We start from the raw sequence: 14574 nt of genomic DNA on the forward strand, positions 1-14574 counted from the left end.
ATTTTAGGCACAGGTTGTGCATATTTTTGCAGTGACTGGAATTGCAGTAAACAGGTGAATTCCTGATGTCACACTCCCTCCAAACAAGGGGACAATGATGCCATGCTGTACAACAGAAGTTCAGGATTATATCAAATGCCACATATTTTGATGATACATACAGCATCAATCAGATGTTACCTCTTTATTTCCCACCTCTCAGCAGAATAGAACAGAGATGCTTAGCTTTTGATCCAAATGCACTGAACTCTAACGGGCTTAGAACCTGAGGCAGAGACAACCAATAGAATTTATTAAATATACACATATTCCCTGGGAACAAAGATTAAATTGTGAATTGCTAAACTTGCCTTCATAGCTAATAGGCTACTGTGCTTATTATGTAGAGTCTTGATTTAGGAGTCTCCCTACCCCAAACACCCAGCACCTTCTTTTCAAACAGAATATGGATTCTCTGTGTTTTGTGGAAGAAATAAAAATCACTTTATCCTTCTAAGTCTCACCCGACTACTGGAATTAAAGATTTTATTCTTTGGTACTTACTTCTCCTCTTCCCATGATCTCTGCAATTCAGGCACTAGCTGATACAACAAGTATTAATAAAACTGAATAAAAGTAAAGACAGTAAACAAAAAATCAAGTCAGCTTAATCTCTGTTCCTGTGTCTTCACACCAAAGAAGCTGCTAGCATAATCAGCATGTGTGATGCCCATTAAGCATAAGTCACTAAAAGGAAACATTTGCCAAATTGTTAATTCTTCAGAGCAATTCAAGAAAAGACATTCGAGCTCAAACTATAGGATAGATGCTCCACTGCAGTAAACGACTTTGCACTGTACTCAAAGGACCATTGTTGTTTAATCCCTGCTCTGCCCAGTCACACACGCTTTCTTCTCCGTAATCCACCCACTCTTTAAAGCCACCGAGTGAACTTTTCAAGGCTGCTTGTTTGCAGCAGCTCTGAATAAACCACACAAACCGCATCTCTCACACACGTGACTAGTTTTGAAGTGAAAATTAACACAAATACAATTTAAATGGAGACAAGTCAACACTTGGGCCCAGATAACCGTGTGTGTAGTCAGCAGGGAAGAAGTGTTGTTATAGAAAATGGGGGCGAAAAGCATGGAATGAGAGCTGGCTTTGTTCACAGGCAGTAGCCTAAGTGCCTATCAGTCAGCAAAAGCATTTTTAAAACAGCTGCATCAAAGCTTTCTGCGAGTTAGTCAGCATGTGACAGGCCAGCACATTACAACAGTGCCACAGCAATCTCTGCATAATAGGAGTGCTCTGAGTGACCTGAAAGGTCAGTGTTTTCAAGCATTCCAGTAATCTGTAAATTGCCTTGGCTTATCACTTGGAAGCAACATAATTACACTGTTTGAAGGGCTAGGACAGTAAAGACAGAATTTAGGTATTATGTTTTGGTCAGCTACATACTAACCTCTACACTGTAAGCATGTCCAGGAAACTCAGAATAATGTACAAATTTTAAATGATCAGGAAAACATCAAAGTCCGCACTTCTGATACAGGTAAAGCTACTGACCAAGTTTTGTAACCATCTATAGTAGTTTATCAAGTAGAAATATCTTCGAAGGGCTTTTTAAATTTCTTAACAAGTGTCCCAAAACTTTTAAAGATACTTCCCACCAAAGTAATTTTTAAATACAGCAAGACCGCAACTACTACTGAGCAAATTAAAAGGCCCTGTTCTGGAAGTTAAAAAGTGGAACAAGCAAAATGTAATTTTCATAATAAGGGTTTAGTTCCAGTTGAAAATCAGTACTTTCTGTTAGAGAAAAGAAAAATTATTGTTGCCAGCTATAAACATCCCAAGCAATTTACTCATAGGCCAATCATTGATTTTAACAACAGATTTTCTAGAAATAGACAAGCAAAATTAGATCTACCAGTCCATCTCCCTCACAAGATTAAAAATGCTGCCATTGAGTTGCCAACAGTCCAAACTATTCCAACCCACCGTGACTGAGGTGCTGCGTGGTGCCCCAAAGCACAGAAAGCAGCCACCAGCCCCAGCCAAGGCTCCTGCACAGATCTGTCCCGGCAGCCCCAGCTCCCCTCAGCCTGCCCCGGGCAGCCCTTTGCTGCACAGCTCCAGCCCCATCTGCTTCCCCTGCAGCAACACACCCAGCCCTGCTGCTGCACGGGAGGTGAACTCCTGCATTCACACGGGAGGAGAAAAACCAAATACAAAGAGCAAAAACATCTCAATTTTAATTCCATCATAAAGAAGAAAGAAAAAAGCTATGCAATATTTCTCTGACACTGCTTGCTTTTGTTTAAAGTACTTTTAAGGCATGGTGATTTTTTTTTTTAAATGGAGATGATACATGCAGTCAGAAGCTCAGGCTAGTGAAACACATGCTGCAGAAACATCACATTTATGTTTAAAAGGCACCTCCTGCCTGTTTAAACTACAATGCTAGCACAGCTTCAAGTGCAGGACATAAATCTCACATTACTGTAAACCAAACTAAGTTTACAGCCAGAAAGACAATACCAGTATTACCAATAATGCAACTGACTTAAAAGGTGCACTCATCATACAGAAAGGAAAAAAAATCCAGCACCATTGGTCATTCTAAAAGAGAAACTATCTCAGGAACTCTACCACAGACTCCTTGCCATTCCTTACACACCTTCCCACGACAGAGACATTTACTGACTGCAAATAAACACAACAAGTAAGAAAACCTTTTATGTGAGCATTGGTATCCAAACAATTTAAACAACAGATCCCCTCATTTGAGACTCAGCACTTTCCTGGGCAGTTCTAGGGTGGATTTACCATTGAACTACCAACAATAAACAAACCACAGAGCACTGGGAAAAAATAACCCCACAGAATGCTTCTACAGCACTCTGATTCAGATGAAACATGCTCTTCATCCAAGCCATCAACACTGCTTCTGTAAACCTGGATACCTTTCCTGTGCTTCCTAGCTAAATGCTCCCAGCTTTAGGAATATTAATCCAGCCTACATTTTCCATAGAGAACAAAACCCAATCAAAATGCAAGGGCATTTAGCTCTCTCATGAGATTACACTCCAGGAATTTCCATTCTTACATAGCTGGGTTATTAACAGAGGTTTATCCTGAATGCAGTGGCCAATCACTTTCCACAACTTAATTTCAATCCTGAAGGAAACACAAGTTCTTTTGTCAGAAAGCCATGCCTTTAAGCTTGGCTTTAAGATCTTAATACCCACTGAAAAAATGATTTGAGGAATCCAGGTTTCAGGAAAAGCCAGTACCCCTGTCACCTAACACTGTGCTGGGAAATTAATTCATGTTAAGGCATTCATGGGCAAAGGGGCATTTTTTCCAAATGTAGGAACAATGCTGGGTCAAGTGACATTAAAAAGGTTTTAAACAACCATCCTGTGATAAGAGGGTTAACAGGATCTGGCCTTCTCCCAAATTCAGTTCTGGGGAAGTCAGTCATCCAAAATGAACATGAATTACGTATTTATTACAGCCTTGGAATTTGTTCAGATAAACAATAATTGGCAGAATTAGCCCCAGGTACTATCCTGATTCCATGCAAATTACAAATAACTAATTAACTGATATCACATTGTCAAGTAGCACCTCAAAGTTACTCCTAGAGCTTTACAGCTACAGTCATTCCAATTCTAAAAGATCTATTGAAACCAATAAATCTTTAGACTACATAATTTACATCTATTATATTTTCAAAGCAGCTGAAAGCATCTGTGTACATACTCTTTGGTTTGGGTTTTTTCAGGGTTTTTTTTCTTTGTTTGTTTTGGATTTTTTTACTTTTAAATATGTTTTTATACACCTTTTCATAGCAACATGTGCCTGGTCAGTCCTTTGTCAAAGTCATGTCACCACTGCTGTAATTTAAGTAATAGAAAAACTGACATCATTGCTCAAATTTCACAATCTGTCCTGTTTCATTATGCTACTGCTTCTGGTTATAATTTAAGGTTATTACTTCCTTTTAATTAACTTGAAAAATTGAGCAGTGTCTCTGCAGCCACAAGTTACTCCTTATTAATTTTTGTGTTATTGAATTCATGGTGAGTATAACTGAGGCATCAATGCTGCAGGAGCACCATGGCTGCCTGAAGAAAGAGACCCAAGAAGGTTTGCAGGAAAGGGCAGGGGATGTTATTTCAGCCCAACAAACTCGCCTCCCAGAGCTGAGTCCAAAGGCTTGACCATATGTTCTGAAGTGTATTAACAAGTCTCCAAGCACCTTGCTCATTCCATCTCCCATCTGGACACATCCTAAGAAACAGTCACCAGCCCAGAGTGTAAATAGTTGGAACGGGTCCATTTAATATTTACAAGAAAATTTCTAAGCTGGATACAGAGAAGGGGGCCATCTGTTAAAGTGATTGCTGACCCAGTGGGGCAGAGGGGAAGACACTGTTACTGGACCCCATTCAAACAGTCCCAAAGGATCACAAGCTGAAAACTAATTACTGCCTTTTTAGGAGGGGTGGGGAAGATTTTAGAATTGAGTTCCTAAGAAGAAGTCAAATGTAAAAGGCAAACGTGAGGAAGACAGAAGGCAGCTCTGCAGTGCAGTCCTTCCTGGGAAAAGCCTTGGGAACTACAAATCAAACAAACTGCCGACTTTTGCTCAATTTCTATTTTCAGCATATCACTGCTTTGGAGATGTGGGGGTGGGGAGACAAAAAGGCCATCAGAGCCATACCAAGTTCTGTTGTTGCTTCCTCTGCTAAGGGAAGTTAACCATACACCTTCTGATGAACTATATAGGCCAAAAAGGTCACATTTGCCCACTTCTCCTAAGAATGTGAACTTCTCCAATGCAGCACTCCCTACTGCTGTCATCTTACTGAATTTAGGCTGCCCTCCCCCACCACAAAAGGGAGGAACATCTGTTTATAATGGATTAGGAAACAAGAATCCTATTAGAGATTACCAAATACTCTTGAGAAAATAAATACTTTTTTAATGTACAGCCAATATTTAAATTTTTAGCACTAACAATACAGTTAATTTTTCCAAGTGTCTAAATAAATCCTGATGTGCAAACGCAGGAAAGACCTCTAAAGAGCTACTGAAGATCCTACAGAGTCAAGAAGAGTAAATGCAAGCCAAGTGTCCAGTCCTGCACACAGTGGGGCAGGTTCTCCAACCCTGCAGCAGCCCAAAGAGTCCACAGAGCTTGGGGCTTAGGGAGCTGCCTAAGAGCACACCCCAGCAGGAAAACCCCATGGATAACCCAGCAGGCACCACTGTCCCTGGACAAGCCACCACACTTGTGGCCTCAGCAGCACTTGTTACTCTGCAGCCTCCAAGGGACCCACGCTGGACCTTAAATATTCATCTGAACGTGCCCCTCCATTTCCTCAGATCCTTCACTCGAGCACATCACAGCCCTGAAACAAGAGCACCCCTACTATTTATGACTGTACAGCACATATTTGAATAATCTGTCCCTAAAATAGCATAATTATAAGACAAGACAGTGTTTTCATTTCAGGACTTTTTGGACTCAGCATAAATACACTGCACAGAATCATGGAATTCATTTTAAGACTTCCCTACGGCTGTTTGCTTAATCAGTACATTCAGTGAAGAAGTCATTAGTAATATACTTGCCTGAGAAAACACTGGGCATAGTTTGATATTAATTTCTGTTGTATTTATACCATGATAACACAGAAATACTTCTGAGGATATAAATGACAAATGTCTTTTGAACCCATAACAAAAACAATAAAAGCATTTGTTTCAAATACTATCCCTTAACTCAAACTGACACGTAGAATTTGACAGTGATACAAACCAAATGTTGGGACCATTAATTTTGAAATGGACATGTACATGGCTTTACTCCCCCCACACTGTGACTAATCAGATTTTCCTCTGCCACTCCAGTGTGTACACAAGACAAGGCCTTTCCACAAGGTATAGAGGACAGGAGAAGAAAAAGAAAGGAGGATCTTATTTCACACTGAAAGCTTGTTGGCCAAAAAATGGGTGAACACTTCAGTCCTTGGTGAGAACTTCAACTGTGATACAGAGCCTTCAGATGAGTGCTTTGACCTGAGGTAGACAATACTTTTGCACAGCATTTCAAGTAATAAACCCAACATATTTAGCACAATTCAGAGCTTGAGTAGTCAACTAATTACAGTTCTGTTTCCAACTCAGTACCTTATGCTGAGTAGTTAAAAGCCAAGCATTTTCACGAGTACCCAGAAGGTTTTGACAACAATGGTACATTGCAGTGTGAACACAGACATATTCAAGCTCAATAACCACTCCTGACTTCAAGAACAAATTCAAAATACTGTGGTTTAGCTTTTTTTAGTACAGACAGAAGCCCAGCACCTATTCTCATAGAACCTAGGCAGTAGCACAATGTGCATCTTAGAATACCTTACGATGTACATAACCCAATTCTAGAGGTTTTTCTTGACACAAAGATTAGCTAGCTGGTCACTGATAAGGCCTTACTGATTTTCCACTCTATAAAGGTGGAGCCAGTTGCCAGGCACCGTCAGATTTCAGCTCTGTTTACATTACAGTAATCTTTACACTGCATGTTGAACCAGAAGCAAACTCCAGCACTCACTTCATAATGACCTGGGGAGTGTGGAGCTCGCAGCTCCTCTCACACTGCAGCCAAAGTCACACTGGAAAATGCACCTCAGGTATCATCTGGTAATTGAAATTACTGATAGTGCTAACTGGAACAATGAAATCAAGAAAATCCAAGCCTGAAATACAAGCTACTCATATAAACTGTTCTTTGAAAAATACCTACCAGTATTAATATTTCCTAAGTTCCAAATACAACTTACAGAAACACTAGCAAAACTAAATGCAGTATTTTAAAGGTTCTCTTTTCTATATAGGAGGTAAATTCTTAGGTTAAACTCAATTCTCAGTTACTTTCCCATATATGTTTTCTATATATTTATTTCTTTGTTGTTACAGTTGAAGAATCTCACAAACAACCAAAGAAGATCTAACTTTCCAGTGCCCATATACAGAATTACATAAGAAAAATAAAACACTGCTCCAAACTTAGCTACCTCACAGACTGAATTAAAAACCACTTTAAAAACATTTGCACATATATGCTCTACAAGAAACAAATCCATTGGTGTTTCCAAGAAAGATTTAGGGTACAATGCTAACCCCAATTATGAAAACCACAGGACATTGCCCCTAAAACAGAAAACCAAGGAGTCCTTGCAATCAGCATGCCTTGAACCATTAACACAGCCATGTTCTCAGCTCCTGATTCAAGGGGTAGTTAACAGATACATGCAAGGAGCTACTAAACCAGTTAAAGTAACCAAAATTCAGTTAGTTACATGATTGACGTGAAAGACTGAAATACTCTTCATGAATGTATCTTAAAATAGAAGGGAGTCTCAAGAACTCAGGTTCAGCATACAAAAAGTTGTCCCTTTTCAGGGTGATGTTTTTGTTTGTTTGGTTTGGGTTTTTTTTACCAATGTGGACTATATTACAACCTCCAACTTACAGGCAAAAAGAAAGTTTACACCCCATTACTAAAATCCTGAGAGTCATTCCCACAGCATCCATTAGTACTGTTCAAAAAGACACCAGAAGAGATTAGGCCCCTCAAATTTTGCAGTAACAGCCACAACCAGACTAAACTTCCAGCCAGTCTTCATTTCCCCACCATTTTCTATTGTATTTTGCCAACAGCTACAACAAGCACATAGCACCTTAATAAAACCACATTCTTATACAACATAGCAGGGGAATAAGCTAAGTAGTCAAAACTGAAGGCAGTGAAATTATTTGTGAAAGACTGTTGATAGTAGGGGGTAACATAATCAATCACAGCAGCCAAGGTTATCTCATGTACAAATAGGAATCATTCAGCTAATCAAAAAGAATTTTTTCTCTCCCTCCTTTTTTTTTTTAAGGTTTTGTCCAGTCAAGTGTGACACAGTAACTGTGGATATGGACACACAGTTCAAATATATTAAATAAATGTTAAGAGAAAACCATTCATCATTTAATGCATTACAACCCCAAAAATGAGAAACCAGATACCATACCCAAAGGGATAACTTTGGAAGTAAAGAAAACAAGATCTGGAATATGAACACAGAAATCCCCCAATATTCAAGTATTTCCAAAACACTCTTTAATCTCCTTGTCTATGACTATTAAAACTACATGGAGAGCAGCCCAGGAACTAATGACTGAAACACAATTAACAATATCCACTGACAGAAAGCACCTCTGTTTTGACAACGAAACTCACATAAACTGCATGCAACAGATTCTAGTCTTTAAAGCCATTTCTGTGATCGAGATAAAAAGATAATAAATAATTCTGATAAAAAGCTATCACAGATTAAGAATTTACTCTGACAGTCCCAGGTCCTACAAAATGAGGTTTTTCCCAAGAAAGAGATGCTATTTCAATTACATGACTTCCATAATTCTGAAAGCATCCCAGTGAAGAGTTAAACCCCAGTGAGACTATATTTTGCAACATTCTTAAATTAACATACCTTTCAGTATAATTAGTTTGGCTGATACTGTATGCATGTATGCAAGCTCCAAGGGCCAATGTGATATGACCATGAGCAGGAGGAGTTTCAAATAACTGCTATGGCAAGATACAACCTCCAATGAACACAGTCTGTACACCAGTCCACAGCCAAAACAGATACACTTTCTGTACACTTCTGCAACTTTAAATACACTTCCGTATTTAAAAATAGAAAAACACTTCAAGACAGTACATGCATGTGTGGAAGGCAATATTTTTCCACAGCCTCACAAAATAGCTGTATTTTAATGAGAGCATTTTGAGCCAGAAATGAGAATTTTATACCCCGATTTTACAACAACAACAAAAAAATCTGCAAAATTTAAGTTGATGCAATTTCTCACAATCCCTCACAAAGCAGAATTCTAACACAACACTATTCAATACAACATTTATCTTCAATTCCTATTTGTTATTAACATAAATGCATTTGAAAAGGGCTAAAAAGTATATTTTATCTATCTCCATAGCTAGGTGATAGCAGAAGTAAGAAATATTATCTAAAACAGGTTACTCTTCCAACAACAAACATTTATTGTTGAAATGTGTTTGTCTATATGTTAAAATGTAACACAATACCTCCGGAAGAATACTTCAAACGGGACATGAAACTCAGTAGTCAACATTAGCTTTTAAATTTTTTAAATTCCACTCTGGAAGCCGAGGCTGCCTCGAACACACCTCTGAAGTAAGACTCTGGAGTTGGTAAAATCGCCAGCTAACAGTATCTTACAACTAGAGTCAGTTTGTTACTTAGTATCTCGAGCACCGAAGTTTTTCGGCACTAACACAGCAAGGTGTTCATTTGACTTCAGCCTGTAGAACACCACTTGTGAGTAAGTGCATACCAGCAAGTGACATCAGACCGAAACCACGCAGTTTCACTCGAAAGCAAACACCACTAAGCCGAGCCCCGGTAGCACCGGCCAGCACACACGACGGGAACTCGTCGCGCTGAAGCCGGAGCAACTACTCAGGCGCCACAAGCAAAAAATCAGTTCGAAATTCAAATTCAAACTAGTTTCAAAGCAAACCTTTAATTCTGCGCGAAGGAGAAATAACCTGTTGAGCGTTGCTAGCTCCACCTCTGGGCCCCGGGGCCGCTCGGCATTACTCACCGCCGCGCAGCCGGGGCAGGTCAGAGTACACGCCCCGCAACGTGCACCTGCACCGGCAACACCTACGGATCAGGTGGAGGACCGGCACAAGTTTCTGACGGATTACTGCCGCCCCAAAGCTGTTTACCGTATGTCAGCAACAATCATCCCCGACTGATTCAGCGGCCACAGAAAAAAATCCTGCACTACTGGACTCTCCCGGTTGAACCTTTCCTAATTGCTACCCGGCTCCAGACTGGAACAAAAGGGCACGGCCAGCGCACCGGCGGGAGCGCGGGGGCTTCTCCCGGGGGCAGGCCCGGCTGCCGCAGCCGTCCCGGGGCCGGGGCCCGCACGTCCAACAGGTGGGCGGCCGGGCGGGACCGGGGCGGGGGCGGCCGGCGGGGCAGCGGCCCGGGCCAGGGGGGTGCGGGCCACCTGCGCGCCCCTCCCGGCAGGCAGGGGGGAAGCGCTGCGGGGAAAGCGGCCGGGAGGCTCCGGCCCGCCTCGCCCACCTCCTCGGTCCGCGCCAGCCCGTGCCCTCAGCACGGGCGAGGATAAAGCCGCGGCCACCGCGGTGCGGGCTCGGCGGGGCAATGGGGAAACCGCGCCGGGGGTACCGCAGGATCGGAGCGGGCACGGAACGCGGCCGCCCCGGGGCCGAGCCTTACCTTCGTGGAAGCCGCCGCGGCCCTGGCAGACATTTTGTTTCCTTCTCTCCCCCGGAGCCGGGCGAGCGTGTGCGCGCCTGCAACTCTTCAGGCCGGGGGAGAGAAACTCGGCGCCGCCGCCGCCCGCGCCTCACGCAGCCGCCCGAATAAACATCCCAGGGCGCGGGGGGGAGGAGGAAGAGGAGGACGGCAGGGAAGGGGCGGGGACGGGGGAGGAGGGAGAGAGGAAGAAAGAGGAAGGGGAGCGAAGGCTCAAGTTTGATAAAAGTGCGGTCTCTCTCCTGCGGCGCCTGGCGCGCCGGGGCCGGGTTCCGCCGCCGGGGCACGGAGCGCGGGAGCGGCCGCGCTGCCCCCGGGCCCGCCCGCTCAGCGGCCGCGCCGCCCGCCCGCCTCGTGCCTCTCCCCCCGCGCAGCCACCGACATGTCCGACTGCCGGCACGGCCCATCCCGCCGCGGGGGGACTGCCCGCCCCGCCGCCGCCTGCCCCCGCTTTGCCGCAGCACCCGGAGCCCTGGAGGGCAGCGGAACGGCGGCGGCGGAGCGGCCGGTCTCGGCCCCGCGGGCTGTGCCGGGCGCGGCGCCGTGAGGGCCGCCCGCGGGGCTCGCCGGCCGCCGGGCTCCCCCCGCGCCATGGTCGGGGCGGCGGGGGCCGAGCGCGGCCGGGCCGGCGCAGCCTATGGGAACGCGGGGGGCGTTTGAACGCGGGGAGCGCAGCAGGCCGGGACCGCCCCGAGCGCTGCGGGACCGGGCGGCTGCGGGGGCTCGGCCGGGCCCGGGGCCGCGCTCTCCGCAGCACGCTGTCCTACAGCGCTCACGGAATCCTCGCCCCCCTGGAGCCGGCCGCAGAGCTGGGATGTCGATCAGTGCGGGCTCAAACCTGCTCTTGCGTTTGCCCATTGTTTGAAGGGGCGGGACGTTAGTTTTCGAGTTCCTTAATTGTACATCTTGTTCTTGAGATAAAAGCAATAAAGACACAAAAAGAAAACAACTTGGGAGATTTGCTTTGCTTTAAGGTGGTGACTGCATAGCCTTAGCATTTCCTACAGCACCATGAACTGCTGCCTGTGGCTTTGAAAAATAAACTTTTCCCAGCATTTTAGAGTGCCTTTTACAAAGTAAGTATTTACTTAAGCACTAAGAGAAATACTGCATTTTTTTTCCATTTAAAAGGAAAGGCTTTTAAAGATGTTATTTTACTTTTGGGCGTTGGATGCCCAACCCATGCACGATGAGGCTGTCTGAAAATGCAGCTGGAGTCTTCGAGATGGCTCATGCCACAGAAAGCTGAGCACACTCCCAAATTTTGTAGGGCCAAGTCATAAATTAACCAAGCGACTTCCAGAAGCATCACCCATTAAAGTGCTTCAAACCCCACTGAAAAGATGGCACACTGGTTATCACCCATATCACTATGGTCCATAGTTTATGATGTTGATTAATTTACTCCTCAGAATTAGATAAGAGCCCAAGTGGCATGACTAATCAGGTACATAAGGTTCCAGTGAAGGAAAAGTAGGTGAGAAAAATCCCAAATCGAAATGCGAGTACTTTGCACTCAGCAAACATTTCATGAGATATACATGGCAGTAAAAGCCATGGTATCAGGGCCAGATTTTCTAGCAGCTGTACAATTTATGTGCCACCAGCTGCTTTGTGCTCCATGCAACCTCCAGAAGTACTGAAATTCTTAAAAAGAGGCGATAATTCAACAATCCAAATCACCCTTCCACCATGAAACGCCCTACCCAAAGCCACTGTATGAGTTTTACGTTTGTTCTCTTTTGAAAATAAACGAATTCATATTCCAGGAAATAGCTGAATCAAATTCCCAAGGCAGCAGTCCGAATTCGGGGAAGGGCCAGCTCCTCCACCACGGCCCTGCAGGGCCGGGAAAGGCACCGGGAGCTCTCGGCAGCGCTCACCGGGACAGCCTGGCAGCTCCGGGGGCTCTGGCAGCACCGTCCCCGCCTTCTGACTCCGGACTGATCCCGAGTGCCCGGACCCCCGGCTGAGTCCCCTCCTTCCCCCGGAGCCCCACAGGAGCTCCCCGTGCTGCAGCGTGGCCTCCTGCCATGGAAACACCACAGCACACGTTTCATTTGTTCATTGCTAGATGGAACTAAGCTTCCGATTATTTTTTTAAACTCTATCTACAGCCGCAGAAGGCGGAATGTGACGGGTTTTGTGCCCACATGCTTCACTGTCAGAGTATTCATCAGAGCAGGCAGGAAGGAAAAGGCTGAGATCACAACAGGAAGGAGGGGGAAGATTTCAAGGTGTGGAGACTGCATGAAAAGAAACTCAGGGGAGGATGACCTGATAAACTGTAGGGTAAAATAATCCCTCCCTTTCATCTTTTTCTCCTTGAATAGTTCTGGGGAGAGTGGACAAGACCTACAGGCTGGAGAGGAGATAAACTGACAACAAAGGATAAAGATGATCAACCAAGATGAGGCCAGGGAATGAAAGAGGACTGAAGGCATGCACACAGAGGTGCAGATGGGTTCCCTACAATGAGGGAGAAGGACCATGGGAAATAAAAGCAATTATTAAAGTGTTGGGAGAAAGATGGGGAACAAATAAAAAGGTGAAAGAAAAGTATTAAGCAAAGAAAGCAAAGATAGAGGCACCATTTTTGTATCATATGTTGGATGAGAAAATGCTACCAATGCATACCCTGAATTTAACAAGGAGGGAGACCATTTAACAAGGAGGGACTTCTGCCAGGGGTTCAAAACAGCTGGATATGCATAACTCTTTTAGCCCACAGAAACTAAGGAGATTTCCTTCCTTCCTTCCTTCCTTCCTTCCTTCCTTCCTTCCTTCCTTCCTTCCTTCCTTCCTTCCTTCCTTCCTTCCTTCCTTCCTTCCTTCCTTCCTTCCTTCCTTCCTTCCTTCCTTCCTTCCTTCCTTCCTTCCTTCCTTCCTTCCTTCCTTCCTTCCTTCCTTCCTTCCTTCCTTCCTCCCTCCCTCCCTCCCTCCCTCCCTCCCTCCCTCCCTCCCTCCCTCCCTCCTTCCTTCCTTCCTCCCTCCCTCCCTCCCTCCCCTTCCTCCCCTTCCTCCCTTCTTCTTTTCTCCTTCCTTTTTTTATATTTTTTCCTTCCCTCTCTTCACCATCTTCCTTCTCTTTCCATCAAACAATTATTTAAATCTTCATCTCTACTATTGATACAAATTAGAGGAGCCAGAAATGTTATCTTATTCTATTAGCATTGGTAAAATGCTTCTATTTTTCAGTAGATACAAATTCTTTCTAATGAATGGGTTTGCTTGTTTTTATACAAAGCAATAGCAGAGTCATGTTGCTGTCCTTTGAAATTCTTCCTTCAGGAGGATTTTTGCATCTCTTCATTAACAAATTGCTCACAAGCAAATCTACCATCAACAGTACTGAAAATGCCAAATCAAATGTTGGCCAAGTCAACATAGAATTATTATCTTAAGTGTAAATAACTTTGAATTTTATAGTCCTTTATATTTAACCTTGAGTGGATTTTAAATTTTTAAATAAATATTACAAAATTCATGTCTGAAAGTGCAAGTTCTATATTGTTAAGACTGTTAGGATTCCAGTGTATTCATGTGTTCCCTTTAAATCTTCAATGAAACAGCAGATGTCTATATATTTATATACACATATTGATATGTAGCAAGAGAGATGCATGTGTTAGTGTTTAGGTATATATATATATATATATATGCCTTATATATACAATACATTCAGTCAGATGCAGTTATACAGCAAGTCCCATCTGTTAGCTCAGGGATCAGAATTTTAAAGCATATTTCTGATTCTACCCATATAAGTCCTGAAAAGAGGATCATCTTTAACCCCTATCTTTAGATAGAAAATTGTCTTAGAAGTCAAGGGCTGAAGAAAAGCAAGCACTTTGCTCATCCTTTAAATAACAGCTACTGGGAGATGCCTAAAAAAAGTACTATTATATTTTCTTGGTAGGAAACCTAAAAATAAAACTATTATTTAATAAGTTCAAGCCCTAACCCCACATTGATTCAAAGGACGCAGAAGGACAGTCAGATGTGTGAATCCTCCTTTCTGAGGGCATGGGTATCTGTTACACCACAAGAACAGGAAGTCTGTTCTCTACTTTGTGTTGACTTAACTTTTAAAGAACTGTTTTGACCACTTAAAGATGGGGAAGAAGGAAACTGCAGAACCACAGCCACTACAGAGACAACTTCCTGTGGGTTTTGTGGTGTGTGTGGC

The 14574-nt window shown here is 43.7% G+C and overlaps 1 protein-coding gene across 6 annotated transcripts in view; it reads right to left on the reverse strand.

Annotated features, from left to right (window-relative positions):
* Positions 1 to 14574, reverse strand: part of TJP1 (tight junction protein 1) — a 156510-nt gene that overhangs the window by 57490 nt on the left and 84446 nt on the right. Inside the window, exon 1 of one of the 6 annotated variants that reach the window (XM_063169553.1) lies at positions 10347 to 10504. The exons of the other annotated variants lie outside the window; for them this stretch is intronic. Within the exon in view, the coding sequence (XP_063025623.1) occupies positions 10347 to 10379 (33 nt within the window). The 5' untranslated portion in view covers positions 10380 to 10504. Of the gene's footprint in view, positions 1 to 10346; positions 10505 to 14574 lie in introns of those variants that run through there. 6 annotated transcript variants of the gene reach the window in all.

The sequence above is a fragment of the Melospiza melodia genome, chromosome 15 (assembly GCF_035770615.1).
Source record: "Melospiza melodia melodia isolate bMelMel2 chromosome 15, bMelMel2.pri, whole genome shotgun sequence".
Taxonomy (NCBI): Eukaryota; Metazoa; Chordata; class Aves; order Passeriformes; family Passerellidae; genus Melospiza; species Melospiza melodia.